The sequence below is a fragment of the Zeus faber genome (assembly GCF_960531495.2).
Source record: "Zeus faber genome assembly, chromosome: 20".
Taxonomy (NCBI): Eukaryota; Metazoa; Chordata; class Actinopteri; order Zeiformes; family Zeidae; genus Zeus; species Zeus faber.
In genome coordinates, this window is record NC_137207.1 from 4,525,662 (window position 1) to 4,542,563 (window position 16,902).

The 16,902-nt window shown below is 40.7% G+C and overlaps 1 protein-coding gene across 1 annotated transcript in view; it reads left to right on the top strand.

Moving 5' to 3' along the window:
• The window catches only part of LOC307246021 (ras-related protein Rab-26-like), a gene marked incomplete at both ends in the record, with an annotated part of 202,551 nt that overhangs the window by 129,750 nt on the left and 55,899 nt on the right, over nucleotides 1-16,902 (top strand). Inside the window, one exon of the mRNA XM_080021797.1 lies at nucleotides 15,642-15,683. Within this exon, the coding sequence (XP_079877923.1) occupies nucleotides 15,642-15,683 (42 nt within the window). The remainder of the gene's footprint in view (nucleotides 1-15,641; nucleotides 15,684-16,902) is intronic.

Below are 16,902 nucleotides of genomic sequence, written 5' to 3' on the forward strand. Positions count from 1 at the left end.
GGAGGTGAGCATTTTCGATTTCACAACACTTTGAATCAATATAACTACTGTCCGACAATTATTTAAAATGTATTTAAGACTGATAATTTGTAAAAAAGCTAAAAAGTGTAGAGCAGTGGTTTGAATGCGTAACGGAGAGGGAGCCATCTCTGCTGCTGAAGCCCTGTTCGTCAGTACACCGTGCAGAGTTTCTAAACGGCTGGTCCTGTTTAGGTCCTGTCCCTTTGCCCAACAATGTTCGCCTGCGGCCTGTAGTTCCTCACGCCGGTGTCTTTTTCAGGCATACCTTTTATTGTATTTGAATATTTATTGGAACTGTATTGTAACTTTAGTGTTGACCTTGTTTTTTCAGATATAAGAGCATCCCTCCTGTAAAAAAAATCCCTTAGTATTTTCTCTAACTTTGATCTAAGATGGAACGCTTCATACCATGACAATACCATTTCATTATGTTACAATTTCAAGTCCTACACTATTATGTGACATGTTAAATTTATTGTTTGCTTGTACAAAATCCTCTCCTGTAAAAAGTCTTTAAAGAGATATAAATCAATTAATTAATTCATTAATTTAAAAAAAAGAAAATATATATATATATAATATATACATATATACATATATATATATACTCATAATATTATGAGTGAATTTAAATGGATATAAATATATTACATAATAATATAGAAATATAAAGAAATGAAATCCCAGTGGGGGTATTTGAATAAATGTATTATTTAACAATATAAAAAAATAAAACCCAGTGAGGTGGTTTAAATAGATATAAATATATTATACAATAATATGCTAAAAGTAATATAAAATCTAAAATAAAACTCGGTGGGGGGATTTAAATATATTTATAAATAAATGATTATCTTATAAAATATAAAAAATATATATTATAAAACAATAAAATAAACACATTTTAACTAATATATTATAATATATTATGTACTAATATAAAAATATAAAGGTATAAAACCCGGTGGGAGAATTTAAAAGATATAAATATATTGTATAAAAATATAGAAAAAATTTACCCAGTGAGGCGATTTAAATATAAAGTAATTAATATATTATACAATAGTATAAATACAATAGTATGAAAAAAAAATCTGATTATTTCAGAAACTTCGGAGGGGGGGTGGGGAGGGTAATCTGAATAGGTATAATAGATTACATAATAATATATTACAAAAAAAAAGGTGGGGTAATAGATCAATTAGAAAATATACAAAAGACGGAATACAAGAAATTATAAAACATTATAATTAAACTTACATTAAATATAATTAAATGTAAGTTAAAATGACGATTTAGAAGAGGGGGTTATTAAGAATTTCTAACACCTATGGATTTCCCATGGATAGGAATACTTTGAGTGACATGCTCTAGCCAGTACTTATGTGAGGTTCAGGAGCCTGGGTGGAGGAGCCATCGGGTGAGGTGGACCTGACGATAACACCTATACGTCTTCCATTGGCCCATTGTGGGTTTAAGGGTTTACCTAGATGCTCGGGTTGCTCCCTCTCATGCCGCGCGCCTCGGTCTACAGGCCACAGCCGGACCCTTCTCCAGTTGCTACTGGGCTGTGAGAAGGCAGGTGGGAATTTTTTCACAAGCATAATCTCCTCACCGCTGCGAATTCAGTGTGATCTTTACTCCAAACAAAGAAAATAAACACAGTGTGTTTTTATAGTAGATATATTTAATTTACTCTGTTTGAAGAGCCGCGTGCAAAACAGGGAGGCTTTCTCAGTCACTCTCTTATCTGCACCCAAATTCCTCAACTGTTAGTGAAATGACTCTTTGGTAAAGTAATCTGGTATTCCCCATTTTAGTTAATAATCTGAATGTTTTTTTAAATCAAAAGATGCCACATTTTTGTTTTATTGTATATGTACATCATACAACTATATGTATAATTGAAATGTCTCTTCAGTACTAAGTGTGCCTGCCTCTTGTTTTTCAGACCCACTGCATTAGAGCACCATGAGTGTTCAACAAAGATGTCATACTGCTCCCCAGCCCCACTTGGGTGTGTGTGTGTTTGTAAGCAGACATCAAAACACTTTTTGCACGAGGATGGACACATCCTTAGAGCATTTGAATTTAGGAAGTCATGGGACCATCTTACTATTCTTCAACAAATTACGGGATGGATTTGGATCCAGAATCCGTAAGGATGTCAGGTAATTCAGTAGACAATATGATAAGATTTTAATATAAGTTACAGAGGTATCCACCACACAGCCCTGATATAACCTTGAGCATAACATGTTTAAAAGTCCCTTCTTTCACATTCATTTTTTTTACTTTAGATTGCTGTCCCTGTTAGTATAATGCAACACATTGAACTATTTTATTGTACTGTTTGGTCTCAGCACCCCTGCCCCTGGTTTAATCGACAAATACTGTACTTCCTGGTCCTTAAAATATAATCAAGCTTTGCAAGTTCAAAAACTGAAATATTATTCATAGGCTATGTCTTGCTAATCTAAAGAATAAAGGGGCAGGATATGGATACACCAAGGAAAGTCATTTTTTCGAAAATCGTTTTTTAGATACATTTCACAATGAACGTTTGGCCTCTTGGTGTTGCTAGTGGAAAGGTTATGGGGTCACCACAATCATTCGTTTTTGAGATATGTTGGTAACAGACAAAGACATTGATGGGAGGGAAAACTTAGTCGAGGTTAATATGTATTCAGACCAATATAAATATGATTTATCCAACAGCATGATTAAAGTGACGATGGAAAGTGTCATTAAGGCTGTGTCATTAATTCACATCCTATCATCCCTCTAGCCTATAGTTTCTTATGGTCTGTAGAAACAAGCTTGTGACTCCAAATGTACGAGATGGTCAACCTTTCGATGGTCACATGATCCACAAGGTCTTAAGGTCAAAGGCCTTGTTGGTCAGACCATGGGAAACCATTCTAGTAAGTTGATTTTTGCTTCAATTAGCAGCCGCTTGTTTAACAATTATGACCTCAAGTTGTCCCATTTCTATAAAACCAGTATAATTGTTAGCATCAAAGAGTAACATGTTTGACTCTGTTTCCCTTTTACCTGGAAATAAGGTCAGGTGAGGTGGGTGTTAGTTATCTCCATTATCTTTCAGGGCAGCCAGTATTTGTGATCGTTAACCCATAGACCTCTTGTCATCTCTCATAGCGCCATAATATAATGTGTTTTCATGGACAGTAGCGATATCAACACAAAAAAAAGCTTGCCTCATGCATAGAAATAATATAGAAGTTCAACAAAGATAAAGATAATTTTCTTCTGTTTGTCTTATTTGGCAACATTCACTGTGTTAATATCTCAACCAATCTGATAATGATATTTCCAATAATCCCAGCATCCCGAGTTAAATTTCAAAGAATTTTAAGGTTAATCCTTTGAATCTTGCTCGGTCATTGATTCACTTGTTGAATAAAGATAAGTGGTAAAATTTTTTACACTGTTGCATTATTTCATTATTTATCAAATTTATAATTGATAATTGAATTGATATAGAAGATTTGATCATTAACATTGTTTACAGTAGCTTAAGGACATTGTTAAAGATTTGCATCACTAACTCACAACCATGCTCTGACATTTTGCCATTTCTAATGCTAAATCTTTTTCTTTTAGGGTTATAACAGAGATACTGAAGTCACCTCCGGTGTAACCCAGGGTCCTAACACTAGAACCAAGTCAAAAGTCAATCAACCCAAAACACAAGATCTAGAAGATGACCAGTATGACTTGGACAGTTGCTTCAAAGTGGATGACACGGCTTCCAGCTGCCCCCCACCTCCAAACAGCCGCCTACCCACTGATGCTCTCCCATGCTCCAAAAGCTCTCCAAACTCCAGGATCTGCTCACCATCCAGACGTCGGACAGCACTCTAGCAGGGTCGCAGCCACCAATTCCCTCCCATCACCTGTTAACCTTGCACCAGTGAGCCACACTTTTGGCTTGGGGTCACCTTCCTGCAGTGTTGCAGCCACCAATTCCCTCCCATCCTCCAATAGTGCTCCAACCACCAATCACTATGTGACTGCTGGTGGCGGGACATCCAGCAATGTCGCAGTCTCCATCTGTTCTGTCAGATATGGCACTGATGAACCCAATAATTCTGACTATGCAACATATACTATCATATCATTGATGACAAATGTCTCCGACCAATCTTCGGATGATGAAGAATTAAAACTTACAATTATGGCTAGCATTGAAACTCAACAGTAAGTTAATTTTAAGTGAAGACCTTAGGCCTTACTTAGGGATCTCATTTGGTCGCTATTCTAATCAGAAGTGCATTCCTGTTGTATGCCATATGTTCAATTTTTTATAAGTCAATTGTGTCCATTCTTAAACTTAAAATTAGACTTTCAATTATGAAATTGTAGAATTTTACATGAGGGACATCAGAAAACGACTGTGCGCATGTCTAGCCTGGAATGGAACAATATAATGCAGGCCTAGACCTAGATGTTAAATACCCAAACATGATTTTTTTCATCTTCTTTTTAGGGACCAAGCTTCTCATTGTCAAGAAGTCTCTGTGACAGAAATACCCTGGGGCTGGCCAAAAAGATCACACCACATATTCATTTTAAATCAGACACTCAGGGGTCCTCAATGCCTTCAGAGATTTCAAAAGGACAACATACAACCCCAATGCTACCATGAATGTCAAGTTTTCATATGACCTTGGGCGGAATGAACAATCACTTGATTTGGGTGGGCCAAGGCGGGAATGTCTACACCTGTTGATGGAGGCCTTGGTGATCGTTCCCCATGTTGGTGATGGTTCCCCATGTTCCACATGTTTGAGGGGCCAAAGAAAGTCAGAATTTGGCTCTTGTCATAGCAGGTAAATAATAAAATACATAAAAGTGCCCTCAAAATTATTATTCTTATGTATTTGTGGAAAGTATTCATTCAACACTATTTTTGGCCTTTCTAGATAATGCGCTGTATTATGGGGATGGTAGCTCAGGCAGTAGAGCTGGTCGTCTAGTGATCTAAAGGTTGCTAGTTCGATCCCAGGCTCCTCCTGCTAGCATGCTGTAGTGTCCTTGCGCAAGACACTTAACCCCTAATTGCTCCTGATGGCTGCGTCCGTCAGTGATTGAACAATTGTAAGTCGCTTTGGATAAAAGCGTCTGCTAAATGTAATGTAATTAGGCTGTATGATATTTCAACAGTGATCAGATTCCAATAAAACCTTTGTGTGATTTCAGAGAAACCTGGGTGAATTCAAATATTTTCCCAATTCCAAAGATTCACTACATTTCTAGTGTGACTGTATACAATTATGTACGTCCTGCTGAGAAATTATTGAAATCATTCTTTACGTTCATGTGATTTGCAACACATTTAAAGGGCTGCATTTATTACTATTATATAATATCAGCATTGTTGATGTCGAGAAATAGCCATTGTATATCCATTTTACCTTGCTGTTACTATCAACAGTGCTCTTGGGACTGACAATTAAAACGCTGTCAGTGTGTGTCAACTCCCTCCAACTTTTAGGTTGACGAAGGTGTAATAGCTGGTTGCGAGGCGTTTTCATAAGGTGTAAAATGCTCTTTTCTAGAAATGTTTTGATTGTAGCTGGGACATTTATTGTTTTCTTTTCACCAATACATTTATTTTCTTTGCAGCACTTAGAGATAACCACTATTTCTTGGCCGGGAAGGCAATTGCTGTCAGCCTCATCCATGGAGGCCCTCCTCCCGCATTCTTCTCTACGACATTATTTCACTGCTTAGTTGGTGGTCCCCATACAGCCAAGCCCATGCTGGAGGACATTGCAGACCCAGATATATATCAGCAGGTGAAAAAGGTTCTCTTTAGTATTATTCTACTCAAAATGATACTCTGATATGTTGACCAACTGACACCTGGATTGTTCTGAAAGTAGCTCTGCTCCTGTTTGCTGATATGGAGCATAGGAATAGATGGCATAGATGCTTCCCACCTGAAGAAATGAAAAAAAAAATTAGCTGACAAGATGAAGAACATTGAAGATCTATCTAACAAGCCAAATGGCCAACTCAAATCTTCTGGTTAAGGAACAGATGACATTTTACATTCAATAACTAGTATGTTATTTAAATTGTGGAGTTGTCAAAGGAAGCTTTTTTAGCAAATGAAAAACTCCAATTGTGTGTTTTACCCTCCTCACAGTCTTCTGAGGGAATTCACCAGGATAAAAAAAAAAATTTTTCACCCATTCCTACAGACTTGCTTAGTTGACCAACACGCTTGAAGAACAACACTCATCTCCTATATTACCAGGCAGATAGAGATTTTTAGCTTATAGCAACAGTGAATATAAGGAGAACCTTGGGTTGTATAGGTACCTCACATTAATGTCCAAATATTGACGATCATCTTCCTCAGCTGCTCCTGTGGTCAGTTAATATCCAGTTGGGATTGTTAGAGAAATTCTCCTGTGTGGTCAGTGAGCTTAATTTGCCCGCTACCAGGAAACAAAACTGAGAATATTAAAGATATTTATTCGGCAGAATAAAGAGAAAGATACAGAGCTGCTTCAAAGCAGTGTTCTGATCAGTCTATCTTTTTTTTACTTGATGAGGCCTTTATAGTGTATGAGAGGTTGTGTCCCATTCTGAGACTAGCCATGTGATTTGCTGTTGTTGTCAGTAAGAGCTGAAAACATGTTTTAACAAGGAAAAGCATTGAACACTTTCGGTGCAGAGAAAGCATACATTGAGTGTTTACACAAATGGTCCTTTTACAAGATAACGACTAAAACACTTGTGACAATGGTAAACAGGAATGTAAGATCTGCCGAGAAAGAGTCAGACGTCACCAAAAGAACATATGCCTCAGCATTTAGACATCACATGGTGGTAGAATTATATAATTCATTAACATTGATCATTATTTTTCCCTCACAGTATCTAAAAAGTACACCATATTTTGCAATAGGGATTTGATAAACCTGTGTTACTGCATGGTTGGAAAGCTTTGGATCTTAGCTTTTCAAATATTTAAATTATTAGTAGGTTCCATTGGGAGTCTCTGCTCACAGGTAAGGGTTTAGGGAGGGAGACAGAGTATTTCTGGCTGTGGTGCGCCAACATGGCGAAAGTTTTATATTGTCACCTTGAACAATAAGGTACGCTGGCCACAAATATCAATCACAATTGATATCGATGAATATTATAATAATGATGATGATGATGATGATGATTATGAGGACGATAATAATAATAATGATCATCTCGGACGCTGAAGGAATGGCGTTCCACTACTGGGCTGCTGACAACCTGTGCGCCAACTGTGCGGCGTTTGTGTCCTTCATGCGGTGGAGCCACTGCAGCGGGGTGCGCTTCGAACAGAGGGTGAAAGCTTGCCCCAGGAGGTGGTAGCGGAGGGAACCGACTGCCCACATGATGGCTAAACAGTCCTTCTCCACTGTGCTGTACCTCAACTCCCACTCTGAGATCTTGCGGCTGAGGTACAGCACCGGACACTCGATCCCCTCCACCTCCTGGTACAAGACTGCACCTAGCCCTCTGTTCGACGTGTCGGTCTGCAGACAGAAAGGGGGAGAGAAGTTAGGGTTAAACAGCACTGGCTTCCCACAGAGAGCTGACTTTACACTCGCAAACACTTGCTGGCATCTCTCTGACCACTGAACCACCGAACGGAATTACCTCACCTTATTCACATGCCACTTTAATGCACATATCTGTACATACATAATAGCCTATCCCATATCCATAAGTCTATTCCCTTTATTTCTATTTTGTACCCCCACTCTGCATTACGTTTGAGTTATTTTATTTTATTTTATTTTATTTTATATTATTCTATTTACTTTCTGCATTACGTTTTAGGAATCAGGTAGCTATTGGGTTCAGTCTAGAACATATTGTGCATAATCACCTGGTGCGTTGCTTTGACATTTCAGTGCATATATGTATGGAGGTATGTACAGTGGGGCAAAAAAGTATTTAGTCAGCCACCAATTGTGCAAGTTCTCCCACTTAAAAAGATGAGAGAGGCCTGTTATTGTCATCATAGGTATACCTCAACTATGAGAGACAAAATGAGAAAAAAAAATCCAGAAAATCACATTGTCTGATTTTTAAAGAATTTATTTGCAAATTATGGTGGAAAATAAGTATTTGGTCAATAACAAAAGTTCATCTCAATACTTTGTTATATACCCTTTGTTTGCAATGACAGAGGTCAAACTTTTTCTGTAAGTCTTCACAAGGTTTTCACACACTGTTTCTGGTATTTTGGCCCATTCCTCCATGCAGATCTCCTCTAGAGCAGTGATGTTTTGGGGCTGTCGCTGGGCAACACAGACTTTCAACTCCCTCCAAAGATTTTCTATGGGGTTGAGATCTGGAGACTGGCTAGGCCACTCCAGGACCTTGAAATGCTTGTTTTTTTTGGAGGTGCGGCTATTTTCGCTCTTGAAGTATGTTAGCTCTCTGGATCTGTTTCCCCCAATTTTGACACTAAAAGCACACCAGGCCATACAGACCGTGTAGCTACTTTAACACAACCATTCACAGTCCATTGTCCAATTAGCACCTAGGCAGTGCATCCTCTTGTACCTGCTCCACAGTATTTACAGTAATTGTAAAATCCCAATCATGCAGGATCTTGCTGAAGGAAATGTAAAAGTGAACAAAATAGGTCGATACCGTAGTTTCCATCATTCTGTAGTGGATCAAAGTGTTGAATCGCCTGAACGGTTGTCTCATTTATAGTAACATTAATATCAGGGATGACAACATTGTTATTTGTTTGCAATTCAGGTAGGGGTCCTTCTTTATCTTCACCATAAAAGTTATTTGTGTGAAAAATGACGTCTACAGCTGTGTTACCTAGCCCTATGTTATTAATTATTATTAATTATCCCTGTGTGCCTGAGCTGAAGTGAAGTTTGGGTAGTGTAGAGAGTCCATGGTGGTTCCACCGGTTAATTGACTCTATTGTTGCTCTTTTAATTCTAGGCATAAAGATGTAATTTAGACAGAATAAATGAAGGTCATTCAGTGAGTCAAGTACACTCACAGACTCTATAAAACTGAAAATTCTGATAAAATGTCTGGATACCACTCTATTGAGTTCTGCCTATAGACTTTCAATGCGTTGATTATGGACGGATAAACCTGCAATTACACTTTGTCTATTTAGTCCTCTTCTTTCCAGCATAATACGACTAACCATAATATTCTCCATACCATGATTATACCTCACTGTTGACGGCAATCCAAAATACTCCACACCCTCCACAAACAAAGAAAGGACACTTAATTCTCTGTTATTGTCCAAACAGTTCAGGTAAATTATGGCTCGACTCAAGCCATCCACACATCCGTGGAAAACCATCCCCCAGCGCACCATCTTCTGGTTGCTGTCAAAGTACCTGTAAAAGATAATCCATAGCATAAAAAAAATAGAAAATAGTGAAAATAGAATCGATGCTAATTTTTGGGTTTTGTAAATGAGCTTGGTAATTGCCACAAGTTAAATTATATTTCAGAAACAAATTCATAAATTGAAAGTATCCTAACACTTCTGAACCTAATTGGAAAAATAATACATTTTCCAAATTATATATGATATAAACTGTTTCTTTCTCTGTCTGTCTGTCTGTCTGTCTCTCTCTCTATCTCTGAAATTGACGATATGTAACTGTCACTGGCCACATGACCTTATGGGATATTCTATGCTGCCATGAAGCCAATTTGTTACCACTACATTTTGCAAAATCAATTAGCAGAAGTGAGAAGTGTATATTTCACTCATATTTAAACAACAAAAGTAAAACCTTGCAGTTTTCCTATAATTATATGATGAAATTCTGACATCAAGATCATTTTTTTGCAAAGAACCCTTAATTATGATGCAGGAGTAGAAAAAAGCATGACAGCAGGAGAGGAAGAAGGGTAGGAGAGTAGAGTTGAGAGTAGGAACTTTGAACGTTGGCACTATGAAGGGTAAAGAGAGAGCTGGCTGACATGATGGAAAGAAGGAAGGTAGATGTACTATGTGTACAAGAGACCAGGTGGAAGGGGAGTAAAACCAGGAGTATCAGAGCCGCGTACAAACTGTTCTATCATGGAGTGGATGGCAGGAGAAATGGGGTAGAGATAGTCTTGAAGGAAGAATATGTCAAGAGTCTTTTGGAGGTGACAAGAGTGTCGGACAGAGTGATGAGCATGCAGCTGGAAATTGATGGGGTGATAATGAATGTGGTCAGTGCATATGCTCCCCAAGTTGGGTGTGAGACGGAAGAAAAAGAAAAAGAAGAAGAAGAAACAGTCTTTATTTGTCACACAACACACCACACTACAACACATGCTTGCACACACACACACACACGCACATGCTTTGATGGTGGCCGGTGAAATGGATCCTCTGCATTTGACCCATCCTGGCTTGTCCTTCCTCCGGGGGCACAGCCAGGAGCAGTGGGCAGCATACGTGGACGCGCCCGGGGACCGGGGGTGATAAGTGTCCATCGCTGGTCAGACGATGATGGGTGCCTGTTTTTGGTGGGGGTCCTTACTGACGTGAGGTAGAGGAAACCCCATGTGAGCACGGGGAGAACATGCAAACTCCACACAGAAAGGCTCCTATTTGGGAGATAACCCGCCAGAGCACGAGAGAGAATAATTATTTTGTGAGTTGGATGTAGTGGTGGAGACTGTCCCCAAGGGAGAGAGAGTGGTCGTTGGAGCAGATCTCAATGGGCATGTTGGCGAAGGGATCAGAGACATACTGTAGGTGACGAGAAGGCGATGGGTAGGTATGGTGTCAAGGAGAGGAATGTGGAAGGACAGATGGTGGTGGATTTCACCAAAAGGATGGAATTGGCTGTTGTCAATACGTATTTCAATAAGAGGGAGGAACACAGGGTGACATTCAAGAGTGAAGGAAGGTGCACACAGTTGGACTGCATCTTATGCAGGAGGTGCAATCAGAAATTTGTAACTGCAAAGTGGTGGTAGGGGAGTGTGGTGCTAGGCAGCATCGGATGGTGGTCTGTAGGATGACTCTGGAGGCCAAGAAGAGGAAGAAAGTGAAAGAAGAACCAAAGATAAAATGGTGGAAGTTGAAAAAAAAAGTGTTGCATGCAATTTAGGGAAGAGGTAAGGCAGGCAATAGGTGGAAATGAATGGTTACCAGATGACTGGGAAACAACTGCAGAAGTGGTGAGGGAGACGGCCAAGAAGGTACTCTGTGTATAATGGAAGGAAGACAAGGACTTTTGGTGGTGGAATGAGGAAGCACAGGCATAGCGAGCATAGAGCAGAAGAGGTTGGCGAAGAAGAAATGGGATAGTCAGAGAGATGAAGAAAGTAGAGAGGAGTACAAGCTGATGCGGCGCAAGGCGAAAAGAGAAGTGGCAAAGAAAAAGGCGTACGACGAGTTATATGAGAGGTTGGACAGTAAGGAAGGAGAAAAGGACTTGTACCGATTGGCAAGACAAAGGGACCGAGCTGGGAAGGATGTATAGCAGGTTAGGGTGATGAAGAATAATGATGGGAATGTGCTGACTAGTGAGGAGAGTGTGTTGAGAAGGTGGAATGAGTACTTTGAGGAGTTGATGAATGAAGAAAATGAGAGGGAGAGAAGAGTGGATGATGTGGAGATAGTGGAAGTGGAAGAAGTGCAGCAAATAAGCAAGGATGAGGTGAGAACAGCATTAAAGAAGATGAAGAGTGGAAAGGCAATTGGCCCAGATAACATACCTTGGAAGTGGAGAAGAAGTGTACTGGTACCCATCTTCAAGAATAAGGGAGATGTACAGAGCTGTAGTAACTACAGGGGGAAAAGTTGATCAGCCACAGCATGAAGCTATGGGAAAGGGTAGTGAAGGCTAGGTTAAGAGGAGAGGTGGTGATCAGTGAGCAGCACTATGGTTTCATGCCAGAAAAGAGTGCTACAGATGCAATGTTTGCTTTTCCCTGGAAAAGTACAGGGAAGGTCAGAGGGAGTTGCAGGGTGTCTTCGTGGATTTAGAGAAAGCATATGATAGGGTGCCGAGAGAGGCAGTGCGCTATTGCATGAGGAAGTCGGGGGTGGCAGAGAAGTACGTAAGAGTGGTACAGGATATGTATGAGGGCAGTCAGACAGTAGTAAGGTGTGCAGTAGGCGTGATGAGGGCATTCAAAGTGGAGGTGGGATTGCATCAAGGATCAGCTCTGAGCCCTTTCTTGTTTGCAATGGTGATGGACAGGTTAACAGATTAAATCAGGCAGGAGTCTCTGTGGACTATGATGTTTGCGGATGAAATTGTGATCTGTAGCGAGAGTAGGGAGCAGGTTGAGGAGAGCCTGGAGAGGTGGAGGCATGCATTAGAGAGAAGGGGAATGAATGTCAGCAGGAGTAAGACAGAATACATGTGCCTGAATAGGACGGAGGGCGACGAAAAGCTGAGAATGCAAGGAGTGGAGGTGGAGAAGGCGGATAAGTTCAAGTACTTGGAGTCAACCATCCAAAGCAGCGGAGCGTGCGGGAGAGACGTGAAGAAGAGAGTACAGGCAGGGTGGAGTGGGTGGAGAAGAGTGACCTGTGACAGAAGGGCTCCAGCAAGAGTGAAGTGGAAGGTCTACAGGACGGTAGTGAGACCAGCTCTGTTGTGTGGTTTAGAGGCGGTGGCACTGACAAAAAGGCAGGTGGCTGAACTAGAGGTGACAGAGTTGAGGATGTTGAGATTTTCATTGGGAGTGACAAGAATGGACAGGATTAAGAATGAGTACATTAGAGGGACAGCTTGCCCTTGCCTGCCCTGGTGTGCTTCATGACTGTCCTACAATTTCAATACCACTCAAATTAGCTTAGAACACCCACACAAATCTTACTCCAAACAACACACCACCAGACCAGGGTTTGTGGGGTTGGATGGCTCACTCAGTCTGCCCACATTGAGCCCTGGTGCTTCCGTGGTGGCGGGGCGCTAGTGGGTTGGTGTGGGGGTGTGGTTGGCCGGCTGGGTTCAGGTCTTGGTGGCTTGACCCTGGTGCCCATTGGTTTCTGGCCTGCTGTGACCCAGCGGGACTGTGGAGAGCATTGCCGGGTGCTTTCTAGGGCCCCTTGGTGGCTGCTTGCTGTCGTGGATGTAGGTTGCGGTGCAGGAACCGGCGGTCGGCCTTGCTCCCGCTCCGCAGCCTCTCCGCCACGGGTCCTCCGGGGGTTGGCGGTCGTGAGGAGCTGTAAATCTGGCTGTCTGCAGGCGATGGCAGGGCACAGTTCACCCCAGGTGGGTTGATGTTGGGGTGCCCCTCGCCATGTGCACTCGACTACATGGTTGTGCTCAGGGCTTGTGCCTGGGTGGCGCATCTCTTATGGTATGGTGGGCCTCGCCTCTGTATGGGGTGTTGGCATCGGCGGTCCTGGCGGGATGTCAGTCTGGCAGCTGCAAGTCTGGCAGCTGCAGGGCCAGGCTCCTGGCTTGTTGTCTGCGCCCTTTGTGCACCTCGGGGTCATGAATGGGTTTCTTGATGGGTCGGGGGGTCTTCTGTGGCTGTGGCCGCTGAGCTTTCTTGAGGTCATAGGGTGTCTAGATGGCTGCGGGACTCTTGGGTGGCTGCATGGCCTTTGTCACTGCTAAGACGAGCTAAGATATAACTCTGACCCCATACACCAGAACTCATTGGAACAAGTTGTGTGCATTCACCGGTGAACACACACACACACACACACACACACACACACACACACAAAGACTCATCACAGGCACACACATACTACTAGCATCTGCCTTGAACATGCCCCCAAAAACCCTCCTGGTTACATCCTTCTCTCATTCTTCCTTTACTGTCCTAGCTATCACAGGAAGAGGCTTTGTGCTGTAATTTCTGTTCCAATTTTCGTCTACATAATTAATTATCTTTTGTCAAGTACATATCTTTTGTTTCTATGTTTGTCTCACCCGTGGTTTTTCTCTCTTCCCCTCTTGGAGAAGTAATAATGATTAGATATTTATAGATCAAAACATTGTAAGATCATTTTTCGGGAGAGAGGAAGAGGGAGATTGGTGGCAGTCTTGTATAACAAAAAAATCTGGGCTCCTGTCATCCCACACGTCATCCATAGGACAGAGTTATTGCAAGCAGTTCTTGATGATTAATAAAGAGTGGCATTGCAGGTTGAGAATTTTTTATGTAAAGGCATACCAATACCCCTGTGTTGTATGCCAAGTCCACCTGATCCAGCTGTAAGTGGAGGAGCTTGGCCTGGAGAAGAGCTGGGCTGATAGTGTTGAATGTGGAGCTGGAGGTGAAGTCCACAAACGGGATGCTGGCATAGGTGCCAGGAGAGTCGAGGGGGTGATAGACTTCAGGCGTTCAGAAGTCTTCATCATCATAGAGGTCAGACCGACGGGTCTGTAGTCATTAAGACCTGTGATCCTTGGCTTTTTGGGGACAGGGATGACGGTGGAGGCTTTGAAGAATAGCAGAACATAATCACTTACTGTCAGAAGAAATTGAAGCCCTAATTTAATAAAAGTAAAACGACTGAGAGTAATTTAGTATATTTCAGCATAAACAGTGCTCCGCAGTGAGTGAGGATAAGGAGGTACATACAGTAGGAGCACATTATGTAAAAATACAGAGTGGGATGTGTACACGCTTTACATGCTGTAGCCCAGAGATTCTTAAACTTTTTTCAACTAAGGATGAGAGAAAATAAACGGAGGACACCCTTCACCTAATGTATGTCTGGCCTATATCAGGCCCATTTCTCACACTACTACATGTGCTAAAATATTCAAGGAAAATGTATCACAAATATAAGTATTGCACCATTTGAAAATACAGAATATAAAAACTATGTATTCAGTTCAATTAACATCAATTAAATTAACAAGTAACTTTGTAGCTACACAAAACATCAAACTCAAATCAAGTGACATGTACTATAGAGACAGGCGCGCACAGTTGCGAGGAGGTGCACATGGTAGGATTTGTTTATCTAATAGGAGATATGTATATATGTGTATATATATATATATATATATATTGCATAAAAAAATCATATTTTGAAAAATGTAAAGACGTACCCCCTCCAAAGGACACAAATATTTATTTATTTTATTTTATTAATTATTTAAGTTTTAACGGACCGACCCCCTAGCTACAGTAAGTGCCACAGTCCCCACTTTGAGAATCACTGCTGTAGCCAGATGACACAGTCAACCTCATTTCTCGTGTCTCAGTTAGAAATGTCATCAATGTCTATCAGGCAGCTGCAGTTGTCGTGAAAAATGTTCCACATGTAGAAGTTAATGTTAGACTTTCCATAGGGTGGAAGTAGTCTGTTTCACTGTGGTAATTATGTTCTTTTGAAAGAGAATAATATTAAAAAGTTTTTTTCCTGCTATGAATCAATGGTTTGAACCTGAGACACATTCCATGTTAGAGTCACTGTGATAAGCCGTCCACCATGGATGGTGTCCACCACAGCCAGTGTGTGACATCCACGCTGCAAGAGTATTCAACAGTATCTGTATTCAATTCAAAGTCCTATTTTGTGGACAAAACATTAAACAGTCAGGGACATATAGATTTGTCTCTTATTCTATTTGCCTATTGAAGTAAACTTACAATCTTACATGTTGTTTTCACAGAATAAAGTTCTGAGCCTCGACACGCTGAAGGTCAAGCTTCAGGTAAGAAGATTAACGTTCATCTCTGCGCATACCTGTCCTCTCTATCGTTTCTGGTCCGCTTCATTTGATTTAATTTTGCACACAGTTTTCTTTTAATAAAATATATAAATTCAAAACAGCACAATCTGTTTCTCATGGCATAAATATGGGCCATAAATCTTCATCGCTGGCGGCGTTGGGACACAGATGAAAAGAGAATTTAACGAGGTCCTCCTTAATCTCTATCAGTCAATTAGCCTGCCGGTCGGCCAGGCTGAAGACACCAAGGGGAATAACAGACCTTCCCATTAGATTATCATGTATGCGGGGAAGAGGAGGAAGAGAAGAGATAGATACATGGAGGAGACAGGAGCATGCTATGATCTTGCAAGAAAATGGAAGTGAGTACAGATTGAACATGGCGGCGCCCTGCTACACTGACTAAAACACAGACAATCCACTCCAACTCAGACAAATAACAAAGCGAATTGCAAAAAATATTTATCCATCTATCTATCTATCTATCTATCTATCTATCTATCTATCTATCTATCTATCTATCTATATATATATTTATATATATATATATATATATATATATATATATATATATATATATATATATATAAAAAGGAACACTGTATCCAAAGTGGAGGACCTCGAGGATTATATCGATTTTTTTCATCATGATCATCCTAATCATCTTCATGGAAGATGATCAGGACCACAATAAATCGGATAAAAGAAAGAAGACAGACTCTGTAGACAGCTGTAAAGGTTAGTGCGCATTAGATCAACCACTTGCTCTAGGAGAACTCAGGAAAGCTCTCTTCTCTATGCCCAACAATAAATCACCTGGATCGATGGCTACCAAGTGGAATTCTATAAAGACTTCAGGCCACTGAAATCCACCATTTTCTTATCTCTGATCACAGGCCGATTAGTTTTAACCTCATAAATTATGATTTTATTTTATTTATTTAGTTATTTATTTATTTATTAACCTGTGCTGTCAGCATGCTGGGCATACAACACAGAGTATTTGTATGCCATTGCATTCAGGACAGAGTTAGTCTGCAAGTGGAGTTCTCAACCTGCAATGCAACTCTTTATTAATTCTTAAATCATCAAGAATTGCTGCAATATCTCTGTCCTGTGGACAACCTGTAGAATGACAAGAGCACATTTTTTGGTTATGGAGAGCCACCACCAACCCCCCTCTTTGGAGAACTATTTATCA